At 42.4% G+C, this 21,599-nt stretch overlaps 1 protein-coding gene and 1 non-coding gene across 9 annotated transcripts in view; both read right to left on the reverse strand.

The window, feature by feature from the left end:
• Window positions 1-21,599, reverse strand: part of LOC126198547 (brachyurin-like) — a 443,832-nt gene that overhangs the window by 27,405 nt on the left and 394,828 nt on the right. Inside the window, exon 1 of one of the 8 annotated variants that reach the window (XM_049934957.1) lies at window positions 4,837-4,962. The exons of the other annotated variants lie outside the window; for them this stretch is intronic. Coding sequence (XP_049790914.1) covers window positions 4,837-4,893 — 57 coding nt within the window. The 5' untranslated portion in view covers window positions 4,894-4,962. Of the gene's footprint in view, window positions 1-4,836; window positions 4,963-21,599 lie in introns of those variants that run through there. 8 annotated transcript variants of the gene reach the window in all.
• On the reverse strand, window positions 20,214-20,288 carry Trnas-cga (transfer RNA serine (anticodon CGA)). Its single transcript has one exon. It is a non-coding gene; the product is annotated as a tRNA-Ser (tRNA).

Genomic DNA, 21,599 nt, shown 5'->3' on the forward strand with positions numbered 1-21,599 from the left:
TTATGTTAATAACCAGATCGTTGCACTGCATTTACATGGGGACCTACGAATCAGCTCTTGAAATTTTACAGTGCGGCGGCATGCCACAGCGAAAAACAATTTTGATCTCAGAACTATGCGAAATGAAAATAAAACTCAAGGAGAAACGAAAGTTAAAAGCACAGGATAAATGTATGGTCCAGTATAATGTTCCCTATTTTCCGTGTAGCACGAAAAATGCGGTTTGATGAGGGAGGAGTAGCAGACGTTTAACTTCCCGCCGACAGTGAGGTCAGTAGAGACGGAGCACAGGTTCGAATTATGGGTGGGTGGAGAAGGACAGCGGCCGTGCCTTTTCGAAGGAACAATCCCGGCATCTGCCTTAAGCGATTTAGGGAAATCACATAAAACATAAGTCAGGACAGCCGGAAGCGGTTTTTAACCGTCGTCCCCCTAATGCGAGTTCAGAGTGTTAACCACTGCGCTATCCTTCTCAGTAATGCCGTTGATACATTTACCACTTTAGTGAGTGCTTTTGCCAACAGAACCACAAACGTTCCGAGACAGTGGGCTGCCAGTCTCACATGGTTACTGAACGACCTGTTCTCACACTAGCAGCGCCTGTTCTAACATGCACTGACAGCACAGAGAGACACTACAGAGTAAAGATGTTCATTATTTACTTTGGGCATCAGACACAGCTGGGAAGAGGTGACAGTTAAGTTGCGGTAAGGGTGTCAACGGCATATATGGATCTATTCGGAAACTGCTAGTTTTCAGAGATAACTGGGACAGTTCACTGTAAGTACTCGGGCCATACATTTTTCTTGTTGTTTTTAACTTGAGTTAATTTTTTTATTTTTATTTCCATCTATAGTATTTCACAGTTCAAAATTGCTCTCCACACAAGGGCGCCATGTCACTGTAAACATTCAACAGCTGATAACAGCAATACAGCCATCTGATAAAGAAAAAAATGTTCATAACCAATAGTTATAAAAAACCATAAAATATTTGCAAAATGTGTCGTCAACTTAGTACGTGCTAGCTGTGATTGTTGTTGAGGTGTAGTCTAGCCCCAGACTTTCTCTACAATTTTATTCCCAGCACTTCTCTCCATTACTGAATTGATGATTCTTTGAAGTCAGGATGTATCCTATCACCCGAGCCCCTTTTTTAGACAAATTGTGCTCTAAATTTCTTTTTTCCCCATTTAGATTTAGTATCGTTTTGTTAGTCTTTCGACCTACCCATCTATTCCTCAGCCATCTCCTGTAGCAGCACATTGCAAACGCTTCTAATCTTTTGTTGTTTAAACTGCTTATCGTCCACATTTCACTTCCATGTAGCATTATACTTCACACAAAAACCTTAACTCAAATTCCTATTCGACGTTAATAGATCTCTCTTTCTTCAGAACTGTTTTCCTTGCTTTTACCAATTTGCATTTTTTGTACTTTCTATACCGTCCATAACCAGTTATTTTGCTGCCCAAATAGAAAGACTCCTCTACTACTTTCAGTGCCTCATGCCCTTATCAAGTTCTGTCACAATTGCCTAATTTAATCTGCCTGCATCCCACTATCCTCGTCACTTTTGCTGACGTTTGTTTTAGACCGTCTTTTCATGACTCTATCAATTCCATTACCCACTCTGACGGAATTATAATGCGATCGGTAGACCTCAAACAGTTAATTTCTCGTCCCTGGACATTAATTCCGTTTTCCAAATTTTCCTTGGTTTCTTCACCACTTGCCCGATGTGCAGGCTGAATAGCGTGGTAACTGATATTATACGTATTATAAAAGAGACGTAAGTACTATGTAATTTCGCCACTATTATCCACTCTGAACTTGTAAACTAGGTATGAAATTCTGTGTTCATAAAGATGATGTGTGTGGTACTGTCCAGAGATCGCGGTACCACAGCAAAGTCAGCAACAAGAATCGATGCCACCGATACATACGGGGGCTCGCTTCAATTCCCAACAACCAATAGGAGGCCCTCCTAAAGACCACGATTCTCCCCCAATACCGCAGCGCCCTCACATTGTGGTCAAAATAGAAAATGGAGTACCAAATGGAGAAATGAGAACATTTCCGACGTATTCTTCTATTTGAGCTGTATAGAGGGGTGACAGCAGCGGAGGCAGCTAATAACATTTGCGCCGTGTATAGGGATAATGCTGTTGGACAGAGCAAGGCAAGAAAATGTTTTTCTCGTTTAAAAAAATGTTAAAATGTGTGTGAAATCTTATGGGACTTAACTGCTAAGGTCATCAGTGCCTAAGCTTACACACTACTTAACCTAAATTATCCTAAGGACAAACACACACACCCATGCGCAAGGGAGGACTCGAACCTCCGCCGGGACCAGCCGCACAGTCCATGACTGCAGCGCCTCAGACCACTCGGCTAATCCCACGCGGCTTTTCTCGTTTTAAGCAGAACAGTTTTGACATTAGTGACTTTCCACGTTCAGGAAGATCTTCGGGATTTGATGCAGATCGCTTAAACGCATTAATCCACAATAATCCACATAATTGTACTTGAAAACTGTCAGATGTGATGAAGTGTGATCATTCCACCATCGTCAAACATTTTCATACAATGGAGGAGATCTAAATCTCAAAATCAGAAAAGTCAGAGGGTGGCCATATGTGCACCTGTTCTTGCTCGTCAACTAGTTCATGAAAAACTCCGAACATTCCTGTCGTGTATCGTTTCTGGTGACGAGAAATGGTGTCTTCATGCTAAGTAAAAGAAAGGGATGATTGAGCCCAAACAAAGCAGGAACTCCCTGTACAAAGACGTGCATGCATCCACAAATGTAATATTATTCATCTGGTGGAATAGTGACAGTGTGGTGTACTATGAATTGCTTCCACCACGGGTAATCATCCCTACTGACATTTATTGTCAACAACTGAGACGTCTTGCAGACTCAGTACAGGAACAACGACCAGGACGTCTGCGCAAAGTGATGCTACTCCACGATAATGCACGCTCGCAACATGGTAGACTGACAAAAAACGCTAAAGAGGAGCTGGTTGGTAGGTCATTTCGCATCAACTTTATTCACGTTGCTCCCTCCGATTTTTTCCTTTTCCGATCTCTAACGGACGACTTCAGGGAATTTCCTTTCCAGATGAAAATGAGCTCCGAAAGTGGTTCGACGAGTTCTTCGTCTCAGAATCACGTGATTTCTATGGTCACGGAATCGAAAAGTTAACTCAGCGTTGGAAGACTGTTGCAGGTAGTGAAGGAGAATATGCACTACTGGCCATTAAAATTGCTACACCAAGAAGAAATGCAGATGATAAATGGGTATTCATTAGACAAATATATTATACAACAACTGACATGTGATTACATTTTCACGCAATTTGGGTGCATAGATCCTGAGAAATCAGTACCCAGAACAACCACCCCTGGCCGTAATAACGGCCTTAATACACCTGGGCATTGAGTCAAACAGAGCTTGGATGGCGTGTACAGGTGCAGCTGCCCATGCATCTTCAACACGATACCACAGTTCATCAAGAGTAGTGACTGGCCTATTGTGATGAGCCAGTTGCTCGGCCACCATTGGCCAGACGTTTTCAATTGGTGAGAGATCTGGAGAATGTGCTGGCCAGGGCAGCAGTCGAACATTTTCTGTATCCAGAAAGGCCCGTACAGGCCCTGAAACATGCGGTCGTGCATTATCCTGCTGAAATGTAGGGTTTCGCAGGGATCGAATGAAGGGTAGAGCCACGGGTCGTAACACATCTGAAATGTAACGTCCACTGTTCAAAGTGCCGTCAATGCGAACAAGAGGTGACCGAGACGTGTAACCAATGGCACCCCATACCATCACGCCGGGTGATACGCCAGTATGGCGATGACGAATACACGCTTCCAATGTGCGTTCACCGCGATGTCGCCAAACACGGATGCAACCATCACGATGCTGTAAACAGAACCTGGATTCATCCGAAAAAATGACGTTTTGCCATTATTGCACCCAGGTTCGTCGTTGAGTACACCATCGCAGGCGCTCCTGTCTGTGACGCAGCGTCAAGGGTAACCGTAGCCATGGTCTCCGAGCTGATAGTCGATGCTGCTGCAAACGTCGTCGATCTGTTCGTGCAGATGGTTGTTGTCTTGCAAATTTCCCCATCTGTTGACTCAGGGATCGAGACGTGGCTGCATGATCCGTTACAGCCATGCGGATAAGATGCCTGTCATCTCGACTGCTAGTGATACGAGGCCGTTGGGATGCAGCATGGCGTTCCGTATTACCCTCCTGAACCCACCGATTCCAGCTACAATCCGACCTTTATCAAAGTCGGAAACGTGATGGTACGCATTTCTCCTCCTTACACGAGGAAGCACAACAACGTTTCACCAGGCAACGCCGGTCAACTGCTGTTTGTGTATGAGAAATCGATTGGAAACTTTCCTCATGTCAGCACGTTGCAGGTGTCGCTACCGGCGCCAACCTTGTGTGAATGCTCTGAAAAGCTAATCATTTGCATATCACAGCACCTTCTTCCTGTCAGTTAAATTTCGCGTCTGTAGCACGTCATCTTCGTGGTGTAACAATTTTAATGGCCAGTAGTGTATGATCGATGACTAAAGTTTCTCTTATGTGTATCTGTTTTGTTTGTTAAACTCACCGAAAAACGCTACGAACTTATGCACTAACCCAATAGTTTCGTCTGATCACAACAGTGTGGAGAACCGAAGTCGTCCAGACATGCGAACATTTGGCGCAAAGGAGTCTGGCGTCTCACCATGCGGGACAGCGCAACAAACGGCAGCATCATCGTATGGCTAGTGCTGAAGTTGAGCAAATTGAGACAGAGTCCCTTACCTGAGCTGCGATGACTGTGGCGGCCAGGACCAGGAGGTGCAGGATGAGAGTCGTCATGGCGATGGCGTGTCTCTGCTCCACCGGTCAGCCCCTTATATATCCCACACCAGTGCACACCTCGTGGGGCCCTCCACTTAAACCTCGCCCTTCAACCGATGATGTCAGCAGTCAAAGATATGATGGCTACAAATGACGAACGCGTCGCGTTTCTTCACAGCGATAACAAGTCGATCAAGGAACGAACAGGTGGATCACTTCTCGAGTGTTGCATTGCTATCTCCAGATATCCCCCCCCCCCCCTTCTTCTTGACTGTTCTCTGTCAAGCACGTGAAGTGTACCAGACTCCAGACGAACAAAGAGATGACCATCGATGGTGCATTTGATTGCACTAGCTATCATTACAAAAATGTTATCAAATGATTTCACAATAACAAGTGTGCTAGAATCAATTAACACTGGTTCTGAAAAGCAGCACGGGATTAGCCGAGCGGTCTGCGGCGCTGCAGTCATGGACTGTGCGGCTGGTCCCGGTGGAGGTTCGAGTCCTCCCTCGGGCATGGATGTGTGTGTTTGTCCTTAGGATAATTTAGGTTAAGTAGTGTGTAAGCTTAGGGACTGATGACCTTAGCAGTTAAGTGCCATAAGATTTCACACACATTTGAACATTTTTGGTTCTGAAAATTACTTTCGTTGTCCTCAATCTCGTCAGGATTTTTCACAAATCTCATATTTCAAAGATTTAAGTAATTGAAGCACAAATTTTAAAATAAAATTTCATTCAATGTCTTTATTTTTATTAGTATTTAATTTTTTAGACTTAGACCATTCTACTAGAAACAATTGTCTTGGTAATATTATGAATACTCTATTACATACAATTTTCAAAGATTCTCTTTTTTTTTTATTTTCTCGCAGAACCTTCGTCTTTCCTGCCCCTCTTCAACATCCAGTAAAAGTCGACCATCGTACTATCATTCCAGTTCCTTACAAATGAATCAAATGTGGGTTCTAGGTGAAACACTGTATACTGTATTAACTAAATGAAACACTTTTTAGCCTGTTTCACAAATTTTTATTATTACTGTACGACCTAGCTTTCGTGCATAACTGACTCCAAAGATGAGAACTAAGCAAAGATAAACATATCAACTCTCTAAACTATCGATTCTTGACGTAACTGTAAAAATTATCTCTGCTGACAATTTTGACAAAATTATACATAGATTTACAAAATTTATTAGGGCAGCATTTACAATAACTGTGACTAAGCATGCGTTGAAGTAGAGATATTCTCTGAAATGGAATTGATGTGAATGTAGGCACCAAGATGTTTCTTCTGTGTAGAGGATGCAACATTGTCTAAAAGTGGTGAATAACTGAACTAAGTTTGTTCATTCAGCTATACATGTGGCGATATACTCCTCTGTTTCTTAATTTCCAAAACTTCTGACTGAGTGAGCTTTGTATCCTTTCCCTTTATGTGGAGGATTTCGGTATCTATGATGCATTTTTTACCTCCCGTTATGAAATATTTGACAAAGAATGAATCTGGCTTCCTTCGTCTTCAACATCTGTTGTGCTCTCTGAGCCTAAGCGTAGCGCAGATTGACTTCCACATCTGACAGATACTGATAAAATTTGTGAAAGTAGGCTAAAAACGTGCTTCGTTTATTTAACACTATCGTTCCATCTTCCCGGGTGTGTCTTCTCCTTTTAATATCCTGGAGGAAGTGTTCTCCTTGGTTTTCACTACAATGCCCAAGATTTTCAGAGAATTAGTGTATGAGCGTAGGGAGTGGATCTTTACACTGATGTTACAGCACAAATTCTTGAAATTTTCCAAAGTGGTTTTGACAGTGTTCTTATAAGTGAGATTTAAAACTTTCCCGGCGTAAAGATTATTCCATAAAATGTCGGGCGAACTGCCGAATGTCCGCAACTTGGTTGCCACGATTTTTCAGCGCAGAGTCTTCTGCCCCTCTTCAGGTAAATATTGACAGGAAAGACATTGAGCTCACATATTTAAGACTCACGTGTCTTGCGCAACTCTGTCTTTAGTAGATCCCAATAAAGCCGAGATTTTAGAATGTCTTCTTAATATTCTGCCTCTTTTGGCTGAAATATATCCAATACATGGCAAATAAGCAGTCGCTTTGAAGGCCCCATCCTCTTGTTTGTCTTGTCGTTTGTATGTCAGCAGCGCTCCCTGTATTTGCTGGGACGAATATCCATTCTTTTGGAACACAGTTTTCAGGTGGTCCAGTTCCGTTTGCAGATTATTGGCATCCGATATGGTATGAGCTCGGTAGATTAAAGTCTTTAGAACGCCCATCTTTTGCGCCGTTACATGGCAATTAGTAGATTTCTTTCGAAATATCGAATACCCAAGTGTACCATCTCTCTTCCGTCGCACCAACACATCTAAAAACGGCAAGCAACATTTTTTCATCTCCATAGTAAATTTTATGGTTTCATGTACGGAATTCAGGTGTTGCAGAATCCCTCGGAGACTGTTAAAACCATGAAGTCAAACTATAAATGTGTCATCAAGGTACCGCCAAAATACTGTTGGTTTTAGAGTAGCTGAGGCTGGTGCTCGCTCCTCAGTATCTTCCATAAAAAGATTGGCCACCAGGGGAGACAAGGGGCTCCCCATGATGACACCGTCAAATTATTCAAAAACCTCGTTGATTAGATTAGATTAGATTAATACTAGTTCCATGGATCATGAATACGATATTTCGTAATGATGTGGAACGAGTCAAATTTTCCAATACATGACATAATTAAGTTAATTTAACAACATACTTAAGTTAATATAACAACTTTTTTGTGTTTTTTATTTATTTTTTAATTTTTTATTTTTTAAATAATTTTTGTTTTTTGTTTTTTTCTTATTTATGTCTAAAAATTCCTCTATGGAGTAGAAGGAGTTGTCATTCAGAAATTCTTTTAATTTCTTCTTAAATACTTGTTGGTTATCTGTCAGACTTTTGATACTATTTGGTAAGTGACCAAAGACTTTAGTGCCAGTATAATTCACCCCTTTCTGTGCCAAAGTTAGATTTCATCTTGAATAGTGAAGATCATCCTTTCTCCTAGTATTGTAGTTATGCACACTGCTATTACTTTTGAATTGGGTTTGGTTGTTAATAACAAATTTCGTAAGAGAGTATATATACTGAGAAGCTACTGTGAATATCCCTAGATCCTTAAATAAATGGGTGGACTCAAGCTATTATTCTGACTACACGCTTTGTGCAATAAATACTTTATTCCTCAGTGATGAATTACCCCAAAATATGATGCCATATGAAAGCAATGAGTGAAAATAGGCGTAGTAAGCTAATTTACTAAGATGTTTATCACCAAAATTTGCAATGACCCTTATTGCATAAGTAGCCGAACTCAAACGTTTCAGCAGATCATCAATGTGTTTCTTCCAATTTAATCTCTCATCAATGGACACACCTAAAAGTTTGGAAAATTCTACCTTAGCTATATGCTTCTGATTAAGGTCTATATTTATTAATGGCGTCATACCATTCACTGTACAGAACTGTATGTACTGTGTCTTATCAAAATTCACTGAGAGTCCATTTACAAGGAACCACTTAGTAATTTTCTGAAAGACAGTATTGACAATTTCATCAGTTAATTCTTGTTTGTCAGGTGTGATTACTATACTTGTATCTTCAGCAAAGAGAACTAACTTTGCCTCTTCATGAATATAGAATGGCAAGTCATTAATATATATTAAGAACAACAAAGGACCCAAGACTGACCCTTGTGGAACCCCATTCTTGATAGTTCCCCAGTTTGAGGAATGTGCTGATCTTTGCATGTTATGAGAACTACATATTTCAACTTTCTGCACTCTTCCAGTTAGGTACGAATTAGACCATTTGTGCACTGTCCCACTCATGCCACAATACTTGAGCTTGTCTAGCAGAATTTCATGATTTACACAATCAAAAGCCTTTGAGAGATCACAAAAAATCCCAATGGGTGGTGTTCGGTTATTCAGGTCATTAAAAATTTGATTGGTGAAAGCATATATGGCATTTTCTGTTGAAAAACCTTTCTGGAAACAAAACTGACATTTTGTTAGTACTTCATTTTTACAGATATGTGAAGCTACTCTTGAATACATTACTTTCTCAAAAATTTTGGATAAAGCTGTTAGAAGGGAGATTGGACGGTAATTGTTGACATCAGATCTATAGCCCTTTTTATGCAAAGGTATAACAATAGCATATTTCAGTCTATCAGGGAAAATACCCTGTTCCAGAGAGCTATTACACAGGTGGCTGAGAATCTTACTTATCTGTTGATAACAAGCTTTTAGTATTTTGCTGGAAATGCCATCAATTCCATGTGAGTTTTTGCTTTTAAGCAAGTTTATTATTTTCCTAATTTCAGAGGGAGAAGTGGGTGAGATTTCAATTGTATCAAATTGCATAGGTATGGCCTCTTCCATTAACAGCCTAGCATCTTCTAATGAACACCTGGATCCTACTATATCCACAACATTTAGAAAATGATTATTAAAAATATTTTCAACTTCTGACTTTTTGTTCGTAAAGTTTTCATCCAATTTTATGGTAATACTGTCTTCCTCTGCTCTTGGTTGGCCTGTTTCTCTTTTAATAATATTCCAAATTGTTTTAATTTTATTATCAGAGTTGCTGATTTCAGACATGATACACATACTCCTGGATTTTTTAATAACTTTTCTTAATATAAGACAGTAGTCTTTATAATGTTTGATAGTTTCTGGGTCACTACTCTTTCTTGCTGTCAGATACATTTCCCTTTTCCGGTTACAAGATATTTTTATACCCTTAGTAAGCCATGGTTTGTTACAAGGTTTCTTGCGAGTATATTTAACTATTTTCTTGGGGAAGCAGTTTTCAAATGCATTTACAAAAATGTCATGAAATAAATTATATTTTAAATTGGCATCAGGTTCACGGTACACCTCATCCCAGTCTAACTGCTGTAGGCTTTCCCTGAAATTTGCAATTGTTAAATCGTTGACTGAACGTACTACTTTGGAGGACTGTTCAGTATTGCTGAATGGAGCTATGTCATATCTTGTAATTAGCTGTGCACCATGATCAGAAAGACCATTCTCAACAGGCTGAGCATTTATCTGGTTACTCTTATCTTGGTCTATAAAGAAGTTATCTATCAGTGAGCTGCTATCCTTTACCACCCGAGTAGGAAAATCAATAACGGGTATCAAATTGAAAGAACCGAGTAATACTTCAAGGTCATTTTTCCTATTACCCTCTTTCAGAGAATCTACATTGAAGTCCCCACAAATAATAATATGCTTCCCCCTGTCTGACAGATAGCACAACAAGGAGTCCAAATTTTTCAGAAATAAATGAAAATTTCCTGATGGGGACCTATATACAGTTACAATTATAAATGTGCCTTTCATTAATTTAAGCTCACAGGCACATGCTTCTATACGTTTCTCTACACAAAACTTTTTTGTTTCTATACTTTTTGCACAATGATAACTTTTGACATTTATGGCAACTCCTCCTTTCTCCATATTTTCTCTCATTACATGTGCAGAGAGCTTATATCCACTTACAGTTACCTTTTCCATATCAGTAACAATGTGATGCTCAGACAGGCATAGTATATCTATTTCATCCTCAGCTTCTAAATCTTCTAAACAAACAAGCTCATCTATTTTATTCTTTAAACTCCCAATATTTTGATGAAATATACTTACATTATTTTTAATTATACTTTTATGAGAACCTTTCCTTATTCTAACATTTGCAGTACTCTCCTGTCTGAGTTTCTCATTGTGCTTAGGCCTAGTTCCTATACCAGTGGTCACATGGTGTTCAGAGAGGCAAATTATGTCAACTTGTTAAATAAAAAGTACGTCGAGAAGAGACTGTTTTCGATCAAAGGTGTAATGTCAGCCCCAAACCTATTACCGATGAGAAGTAGTGAGCCCACCAGAGGTACAGTTTTAAAAAGCGAAGGTACATCGAAACTGACCATGTCGTTACTTTCTTTGTGGACCTTGGACAGTCCTTACAGCCTAGGTGGAACTGAGCTATTTCGTCTTTCTCTTAACGACCCCCTTTGGTAGAGAACTGTTAGATAGAAGTTCTACTGTTTTTCCTATCACTCGATTGGTAGGACCCTTATCTTATGCCGTGCGAAGATAATCGATCTACTATCGATAGCCGGCCGAAGTGGCCGTGCGGTTAAAGGCGCTGCAGTTTGGAACCGCAAGACCGCTACGGTCGCAGGTTCGAATCCTGCCTGGGGCATGGATGTTTGTGATGTCCTTAGGTTAGTTAGGTTTGACTAGTTCTAAGTTCTAGGGGACTAATGACCTCAGCAGTTGAGTCCCATAGTGCTCAGAGCCATTTGAACCATTACTATCGATAATGCCAGCTTTCACCACGAAGGGCGCGCGACGCAGCGCACAGATTATGGAACATGTTTTATGCTCAAGAGTTATGACGTTATTGGAAAATTAACAGCTACTGTATAAAAATCAACATGGATTTCGCAAACAAAGATCCTGCGAAACTAGGCTCGCTCTGTTCCTCCAAGAGATCCACAGTTCAGGTTGATGCCGTGTTCCTTGATTTCACTAAGACATTTGACATCTACATCTACATCTACATCTACATTCATACTCCGCAAGCCACCCAACGGTGTGTGGCGGAGGGCACTTTACGTGCCACTGTCATTACCTCCCTTTCCTTTTCCAGTCGCGTATGGTTCGCGGGAAGAACGACTGTCTGAAAGCCTCCGTGCGCGCTCTAATCTCTCTGATTTTACATTCGTGATCTCCTCGGGAGGTATAAGTAGGGGGAAGCAATATACTCGATACCTCATCCAGAAACGCATCCTCTCGAAACCTGGCGAGCAAGCTACACCGCGATGCAGAGCGCCTCTCTTGCAGAGTCTGCCACTTGAGTTTATTAAACATCTCCGTAACGCTATCACGGTTACCAAATAACCCTGTGACGAAACGCGCCGCTCTTCTTTGGATCTTCTCTATCTCCTCCGTCAACCCGATCTGGTACGGATCCCACACTGATGAGCAATACTCAAGTATAGGTCGAACGAGTGTTTTGTAAGCCACCTCCTTTGTTGCTGGACTATATTTTCTAAGCACTCTCCCAATGAATCTCAACCTGGTACCCGCCTTACCAACAATTAATTTTATATGATCATTCCACTTCAAATCGTTCCGCACGCATACTCCCATATATTTTACAGAAGTAACTGCTACCAGTGTTTGTTCCGCTATCATATAATCATACAATAAAGGATCCTTCTTTCTATGTATTCGCAATACATTACATTTGTCTATGTTAAGGGACAGTTGCCACTCCCTGCACCAAGTGCCTATCCGCTGCAGATCTTCCTGCATTTCGCTACAATTTTCTAATGCTGCTACTTCTCTGTATACTACAGCATCATCCGCGAAAAGCCGCATGGAACTTCCGACACTATCTACTAAGTCATTTATATATATTGTGAAAAGCAATGGTCCCATAACACTCCCCTGTGGCACGCCAGAGGTTACCTTAACGTCTGTAGACGTCTCTCCATTGATAACAACATGCTGTGTTCTGTTTGCTAAAAAATCTTCAATCCAGCCACACAGTTGGTCTGATATTCCGCAGGCTCTTACTTTGTTTATCAGGCGACAGTGCGGAACTGTATCGAACGCCTTCCGGAAGTCAAGAAAAATAGAATCTACCTGGGAGCCTGTATCTAATATTTTCTGGGTCTCATGAACAAATAACGCGAGTTGGGTCTCACACGATCGCTGTTTCCGGAATCCATGTTGATTCCTACATAGTAGATTCTGGGTTTCCAAAAACGACATGATACTCGAGCAAAAAACATGTTCTAAAATTCTACAACAGATCGACGTCAGAGATATAGGTCTATAGTTTTGCGCATCTGCTCGACGACCCTTCTTGAAGACTGGGACTACCTGTGCTCTTTTCCAATCATTTGGAACCCTCCGTTCCTCTAGAGACTTGCGGTACACGGCTGTTAGAAGAGGGGCAAGTTCTTTCGCGTACTCTGTGTAGAATCGAATTGGTATCCCGTCAGGTCCAGTGGACTTTCCTCTGTTGAGTGATTCCAGTTGCTTTTCTATTCCTTGGACACTTATTTCGATGTCAGCCATTTTTTCGTTTGTGCGAGGATTTAGAGAAGGAACTGCAGTGCGGTCTTCCTCTGTGAAACAGCTTTGGAAAAAGGTGTTTAGTATTTCAGCTTTACGCGTGTCATCCTCTGTTTCAATGCCATCATCATCCCGGAGTGTCTGGATATGCTGTTTCGAGCCACTTACTGATTTAACGTAAGACCAGAACTTCCTAGGATTTTCTGTCAAGTCTGTACATAGAATTTTACTTTCGAGTTCACTGAACGCTTCTCGCATAGCCCTCCTTACGCTAACTTTGACATCGCTTAGCTTCTGTTTGTCTGAGAGGTTTTGGCTGCGTTTAAACTTGGAGTGAAGCTCTCTTTGCTTTCGCAGTAGTTTCCTAACATTGTTGTTGTACCACGGTGGGTTTTTCCCGTCCCTCACAGTTTTACTCGGCACGTACCTGTCTAAAACGCATTTTACGATTGCCTTGAACTTTTTCCATAAACACTCAACATTGTCAGTGTCGGAACAGAAATTTTCGTTTTGATCTGTTAGGTGGTCTGAAATCTGCCTTCTATTACTCTTGCTAAACAGATAAACCTTCCTCCCTTTTTTTTATATTCCTATTAACTTCCATATTCAGGGATGCTACAACGGCCTTATGATCACTGATTCCCTGTTCTGCACTTACAGAGTCGAAAAGTTCGGGTCTGTTTTTTATCAGTAGGTCCAAGATGTTATCTCCACGAGTCGGTTTTCTGTTTAATTGCTCGAGGTAATTTTCGGATAGTGCACTCAGTGTAATGTCACTCGATGCTCTGTCCCTACCACCCGTCCTAAACATCTGAGTGTCCCAGTCTATATCTGGTAAATTGAAATCCCCACCTAAGACTATAACATGCTGAGGAAATTTATGCGAAATGTATTCCAAATTTTCTCTCAGTTGTTCTGCCACTAACGCTGCTGAGTCGGGAGGTCGGTAAAAGGAGCCAATTATTAACCCAGCTCGGTTGTTGAGTGTAACCTCCACCCATAATAATTCACAGGAACTATCCACTTCTACTTCACTACAGGATAAACTACTACTAACAGCGACAAACACTCCACCACCGGTTGCATGCAATCTATCCTTCCTAAACACCGTCTGTACCTCTGTAAAAATTTCGGCAGAATTTATCTCTGGCTTAAGCCAGCTCTCTGTACCTATAACGATTTCAGCTTCGGTGCTTTCTATCAGCGCTTGAAGTTCCGGTACTTTACCAACGCAGCTTCGACAGTTTACAATTACAATACCGATTGCTGCTTGGTCCCCGCATGTCCTGACTTTGCTCCGCACCCTTTGAGGCTGTTGCCCTTTCTGTACTTGCCCGAGGCCATCTAACCTAAAAAACCGCCCAGTCCACGCCACACAACCCCTGCTACCCGTGTAGCCGCTTGCTGCGTGTAGTGGACTCCTGACCTATCCAGCGGAACCCGAAACCCCACCACCCTATGGCGCAAGTCGAGGAATCTGCAGCCCACATGGTCGCAGAACCGTCTCAGCCTCTGATTCAGACCCTCCACTCGGCTCTGTACCAAAGGTCCGCAGTCAGTCCTGTCGACGATGCTGCAGATGGTGAGCTCTGCTTTCATCCCGCTAGCGAGACTGGCAGTCTTCACCAAATCAGATAGCCGTCGGAAGCCAGAGAGGATTTCCTCCGATCCATATCGACACACATCATTGGTGCCGACATGAGCGACCACCTGCAGATGGGTGCACCCTGTACCCTTCATGGCCTCCGGAAGGACCCTTTCCACATCTGGAATGACTCCCCCCGGTATGCACACGGAGTGCACATTGGTTTTCTTCCCCTCTCTTGCTGCCATTTCTCTAAGGGGCCCCATTACGCGCCTGACGTTGGAGCTCCCAACTACCAGTAAGCCCACCCTCTGCGACCGCCCGTATCTTGCAGACTGAGGGGCAACCTCTGGAACAGGACAAGCAGCCATGTCAGGCCGAAGATCAGTATCAGCCTGAGACAGAACCTGAAACCGGTTCGTCAGACAAACTGGAGAGGCCTTCCGTTCAGCCCTCCGGAATGTCTTTCGCCCCCTGCCACACCTTAAGACTACCTCCCACTCTACCACAGGTGAGGGATCAGCCTCAATGCGGGCAGTATCCCGGGCAACCACAGTCTTAGTCCGATCGGGGGATGCGTGGGACGAGCTGGCCGTCCCCGACAAACCCCCATCCGGACCCCCACAGTGATGCCCATTGGCAACAGCCTCAAGCTGTGTGACCGAAGCCAACACTGCCTGAAGCTGGGAGCGAAGGGATGCCAACTCAGCCTGCATCCGAACACAGCAGTTGCAGTCCCTATCCATGCTAAAAACTGTTTTGCAAAGAACGTCTGAACTAATCTACAGAGAGCGCAAACAAATCGACAAAATTTAAGCGGTTATTAAAATACAAGATTGCCTAGTAAATGCAGTAATGCTGCTACTAACGCACTGCTGACACACTGCTCGGCAGCGGAAGGAGACTACGCGATTTTACACTATTCAGGTACTAAAACGCGATGCTACAACTCGCAAATACTATAATACGCCCAAAATTTATGTATCAAACAATGCAAGTACCAAAAACACTCAAAGAAATTAAGAATTAAACTATGTAAGAAATGAGTGAGCTAGGAGTATACGACTTGCTGCTGCAGCTGCTTATCCAACGGCGGCAGGGAGCACACTGACTGTGACCAACCAACACTGGCCGTTCAAAACAAAAACAAAAGACAAACGACTACGCGAATTTACACTATTCAGGTACTAAAACGCGATGCTACAACTCTCAAATACTATAATACGCCCGAAATTTATGTATCAAACAATGCAAGTACCAAAAACACGCAAAGAAATTAAGAATTAAACTATGTAAGAAATGAGTGAGCTAGGAGTATACGACTTGCTGCTGCAGCTGCTTATCCAACGGCGGCAGGGAGCACACTCAACGTCCCGCATTGGCTTTTAATGAAAAATTACGAGCTTACGGAGTATCGGAACAGACCTGCGATTGGGTTCAAGACTTTCTTAAAGATAGGACTCAACATGTCGCTCTTAACGGAACTAAATCGACAGATGTAAAGGTAATATCCGGAGTGTGATACGACCGTTGCTGTTTACAATATATATAAGTGATCTAGTAGAAAGCGTCGGATGCTCCTTAAGGCTATTCGCTGATGATGCAGTTGTTTGTACCGAAGTAGAAACGCCAGAAGATAGTAAGAATTTGCAGAACGACCTGAAGAGAATTGACGAATACTGCAGACTCTGGCAGTTGACCCAGAACGTAAATAAATATAACATATTGCGCATACATAGGAAAAGAAATCCACTATTGTACAGCTACACTATTGATGACAAACGGCTGGAGGCAGCGTCTGCCGTAAAAATATCTAGGCGAAACTATCCAGAGCGACCTTAAATTGAATGACCATATACAACAGATAGTGGGAAAAGCACACACCATACTCAGATTCATGGGAAGAATCTTAAAGAAATGTAACTCATCCACGAAAGAAGTGGCTTATAGGGCGCTTGTTCGCCCGATTATTGAGTATTGTTCATCTATCTGGGATCGCTTTTAGGTAGGACTGATAGAGGAGATAGAGAAGATCCAACGAAGAGCGGCGCGTTTCGTCACGGGATCGTTTAGTTGGCGAGAGAGCGTTACGGAGATGCTAAACAGACTCGACTGGCAGACGTTACAAGAGAGGCGTTGTGCATCACGGAGAGATTTACTACTGAAATTTCGGGACAGCACTTTTCAGGAGGAGTCAGACAACATATTATTTCCCCCCACATACATCTCACGTATTGACCACGAGAAAAAAAATCGAGAAATTAGAGGCAATACAGAGGCTCACCGACAATCATTCTTCCCACGCACTATTCGCGAGTGGAACAGGACTGGAGAGATCAGATAGTGATACCGAAAGTACCCTCCGCCACACACCATTAGGTGGCTTGCTGAGTATGATGTAGATGTAGATTTTTGTATGCCGCCTGGAAGGCGGCGCTTGGGTCTGCTCCTGATATCTGTAACATAAGCCGAATGAAGGAAGCGAGTAGGAGCAGGTGAGGTAAACCAATTCGGTACTGCAAATACAGTTAAAGTACCTTTACTAGTGAATAAACATATGCAAACCTATTACATAACTGTAGGTGATGAGCACATAGGTGCGACGTCGTAGACCCGTAGTAACCGGCACACAGTCTCAATAGCAAACTAAGCTAAGGCGAAGATTCTCGGCCGTCTGCTCTTGATGGACTGGGCTGAAAGTAGAGCGGCGTTCGTAGAGCTCTACAGCGCCGGCTATTAAGGAAAATTCAAGTTAATTCGTCGGCTGAAAGCCCAGTTACAAAAAATTTTCTTTACATAATAAAATAAAGATTTTAAAGATAAGCCAATACACAGTACTTGAAGATTTTTGTCGGCTGAAGGCCCAAACAGTTACTCAAGAGTAATTAAAGACATCCTTAAGATAAAAATTTGCAGAACGCGGCTGAAGGCCGTTTCAAGAATACTAGATAATTAAAGTAAAACCTTACAGACAAGGATTTACGTATTAAAGCCACAGATTCTCAAACAAACGCCGCTGAAGGCCTGAATGCAGAGCAACAAGAATTTTAAATGAAACATGGCTGCAGGCCTAATCTTAAAGTTGTTATGAAGTTCGTTTAAAGGCCATTTACTAAACTTAAAGCAGACAACATTACTACAGGGCTGACGGCCTGGCACACTAGCTGCGACCAAATAAAATGACAATCACAAACAACAAACAGTGGTGCTCAGAAGTGTTCCAAGGGTCTGCCAACAGTTTAGGTGAGACAGGCAGCCAGGCGTAACACTAAACAATCGGGTGGCAACTCGACCTAGGGACGGCTGACGAACCAACAAAGAACCTAATCAATACCCACCTCACGCAGCGGAGACTTCCTCACGGTCATTCCACTTTCGGTCGCTTTTGATGGTTACTCACAAGTATTTTAGGGTTGTTACTGTTTCGAGCGATGTGTCGCCAATAGTCGTACAGTGGAAGTCTTAGCAGATTTTCTTGACCTCCCAAGTGACTAAACATAAATTAGACAGCCGAGTCAGTCACAAACTTTAAGTATTTAAGAGTACAAGCACCGAGCGATTTAAGGTGGTACGATCACATCAAAATTGTTGGAAAATCGGTTACCAGATTTATTGGTAGGATCCTACGGAAGCACACTGCGCAAAATCATTAAAGGAGAACTTTGTCGAAACCCCGTAATTTCCACCCATTGTTGTTGTTGTGGTCTTCAGTCCTGAGACTGGTTTGATGCAGCTCTCCATGATACTCTATCCTGTGCCAGCTTCTTCATCTCCCAGTACCTACTGCAGCCTACATCCTTCTGAATCTGCTTAGTGTATTCATCTCTTGGTCTCCCTCTAAGATTTTTACCCTCCACGCTGCCCTCCAGTACTAAATTGGTGATCCCTCGATGCCTCAGAACATGCAATACCAACCGATCCCTCTTCTAGTCAAGTTGTGCCACAAAGTCCTCTTCTCCCCAATTCTATTCAATACCTCATCATTAGTTATGTGATCTACCCATCTAATCTTCAGCATTCTTCTGTAGCACCACATTTCGAAAGCTTCTATTCTCTTCTTGTCGTAACTATTTGTCGTCCACGTTTCACTTCCATGCATGGCTGCACTCCGTACAAATACTTTCAGAAAAGACTTCCTGACACTTAAATGAATACTCGATGTTAACAAATTTCTCTTCTTCAGAAACGCTTTCCTTGCCATTGCCAGTCTACATTTTATATCCTCTCTACTTCGACCATCATCAGTTATTTTACTCCCCAAACAGCAAAACTCCTTTACTACTTTAAGTGTCTCATTTCCTAATCTAATTCCCGCAGCATCAGCCGACTTAATTCGACTACATTCCATTATCCTCATTTTGTTTTTGTTGATGTTCATCTTATACCCTCGTTTCAAGACACTGCCCATTCCGTTCAACTGCTCTTCCAAGCCCTTTGCTGTCTCTGACAGAATTACAATGTCATCAGCGAACCTCAATTTCTTATTTCTTCTCCATGGGTTTTAATAGCTACTCCGAACTTTTCTTTTGTTTCCTTTATTGCTTGCTCGATATACAGATTGAATAGCATGGTGGAGAGGCTAAAACCCTGTCTCACTCCCTTCCCAACCTCTGCTTCCCTTTCATGTAGCTCAACTCTTATAACTGCCATCTGCTTTCTGTACAACTTGTAAATAACCTTTCGCTCCCTGTATTTTACCCCTGCCACCTTCAGAATTTGAAGGAGAGTATTCCAGTCAACATTGTCAAAAGCTTTCTCTAAGTCTACAAATGCTAGAAACGTAGGTTTGCCTTTCCTTAATCTTTGTTCTAAGATAAGTCGTAGGGTCAGTATTGCCTCACATGTTCCAACATTTCTACGGAATCCAAACTGATCTTCCCCGAGGTCGGCTTCTACCAGTTTTACCATTCGTCTGTAAAGAATTCGCGTTAGTATTTTGCAGCTGCGACTTATTAAACCGATGGTTCGGTAATTTTCACATCTGTCAACACCTGCTTTCTTTGGGATTGGAATTATTATATTCTTCTTGAAGTCTGAGGGAATTTCGCCTGTCTCATACATCTTGCTCACCAGATGGTAGAGTTTTGTTAGGACTGGCTCTCCCAAGGCTGGCTCTCCACCACTGCGATGTATAAATTTAAAATTTGGCTCAAAAGTGCGTACAAAGTTCCTCTATAACGGTGCGAATGCGTGGCGTCACGCTCGTGCGCGCCGACGCTTCAAACTGCAAGGTGTCCAGACTCGCGGAAAAAAGGCCACAGCTCAGAAGTTCGTATAAGATGGGTTAATGATGTCACATTGGCCACAACTTGCACCACGATTCCACCCAGCAGCACCGTGGATGTGTCACATGATGGAAAGGTCGTCATAGTCCCTCTTACCCACATTTCACTTCTTCTTTTGACGCTTCCGCGACACCCAGCGTTGAAATACCGCCGTTTTCTTATCAGTGGCCGAGGAAAACATTTCAGGCATACGCGAAAAGGCCTCTGGGGATGGCATACAGGACGTCAATGAACACACTTCTTTAAGAATGAGATTTTCACCCTGCAGCGGAGTGTGCGGTGATATGAAACTTCCTGGCAGATTAAAACTGTCTGCCGGACCGAGACTCGAACTCGGGACCTTTGCCTTTCGCGGGCAAGTGCTCTACCAACTGAGCTACCCGAGCACGACTCACGACCCGTCCTCACAGCTCTACTTCTGCCAGTACCTAGTCTCCTACCTTCCAAACTCCGCTGCAGAGTGAAAATCTCATTCTGGAAACATCCCCAAGGCTGTGGCTAAGCCATGTCTCCGTAATATCCTTTCTTTCAGGAGTGCTAAAGTGCGCGTCATATATCTTGGCGGCCGAGTTTAGGTTCGTTCTGCGCATCTGACGTCACAAAACGCAGTTAGCCAATGAACAGAGAACGACGTTGCCAGATCTCGACTGCAGTGCAGAGCATGGACGAGTGTCTTCAGTTTTAGAAACGTTCAGTCATAAATAAAGTAATAGAACAAAAGCAATGTCTTGATAGCAGACTTTCTTTTATAGAAAGTTTGGAAAAAGCATTCTTTATACCAATCGCTTCATATTCTATTAATTAATTAAACCAAACAAGCAATAAGACTTCTAATTCAGGCGATAGCAAGGAAAGGTGTTTGTTTCAATCTCACGAACTGCTTTTTCGCAATAAAGAACAGCGGTAATTGTTTATTTCCTATTGTACTTCGACGAAGCGTAAGTAATTCATAGTCATACCAACAGTGTTTATAAGTAGTTGCGTGAGATGTTAGAGTCCTTATGGAGTTACACTGTTCGATGAGTTGAGGTAGCGGAACGGTTACGGTGTTGGGCTGCCAAGTGAAAGGTTACGAGTTCAAACCTTGTGCAGTGCTTAGTATTTTCTTTATTTAAAAACAATATTGGAGTGCCTTACTTCGCGAATTTTATTCGTTCGAATGAAATTTCTTGTGCTTTGCCTCTTCATTAACTTTTTCGCTGCTGCAAACACGTGCTCCCCGCATTCCGCGCTGGGCGCGATTTTGTCATCACTGCACTTCTCGCCTGCGCAGACACATGGTGTTCCCACTGCTTTGACACACTTATCATTCGATTTCACAAAAACTATTTGGCCAAAAAATTTGATTTTTACACGTCTTCTTGACTGATACCTTCCCCCCATAAATGACTTAATTTTGTTTTGATGTGCAGCATTCTAACCTAACCTAACCTAACCTAACCTAACCTAACCTAACCTAACCCATTGCACGAAATTTTGAAGAGTTTGCAGAGGTAAAAGTCCATAGCGTATACTTTCCATATGGTCAATTTTAGTTGCCACAATGTTGAGAATGAAATGTGGACGAGATATCTAAATTTCATATAATATTTACTGTATAACAATATCTCATTTAATTTAAGTACCATATAGGTGTCGTATGTAATATTGAGAAATATTCCGTCTTTCGCCGGCCGAAGTGGCCGTGCGGTTAAAGGC

The sequence above is a fragment of the Schistocerca nitens genome, chromosome 8 (assembly GCF_023898315.1).
Source record: "Schistocerca nitens isolate TAMUIC-IGC-003100 chromosome 8, iqSchNite1.1, whole genome shotgun sequence".
NCBI classification, from domain to species: Eukaryota; Metazoa; Arthropoda; class Insecta; order Orthoptera; family Acrididae; genus Schistocerca; species Schistocerca nitens.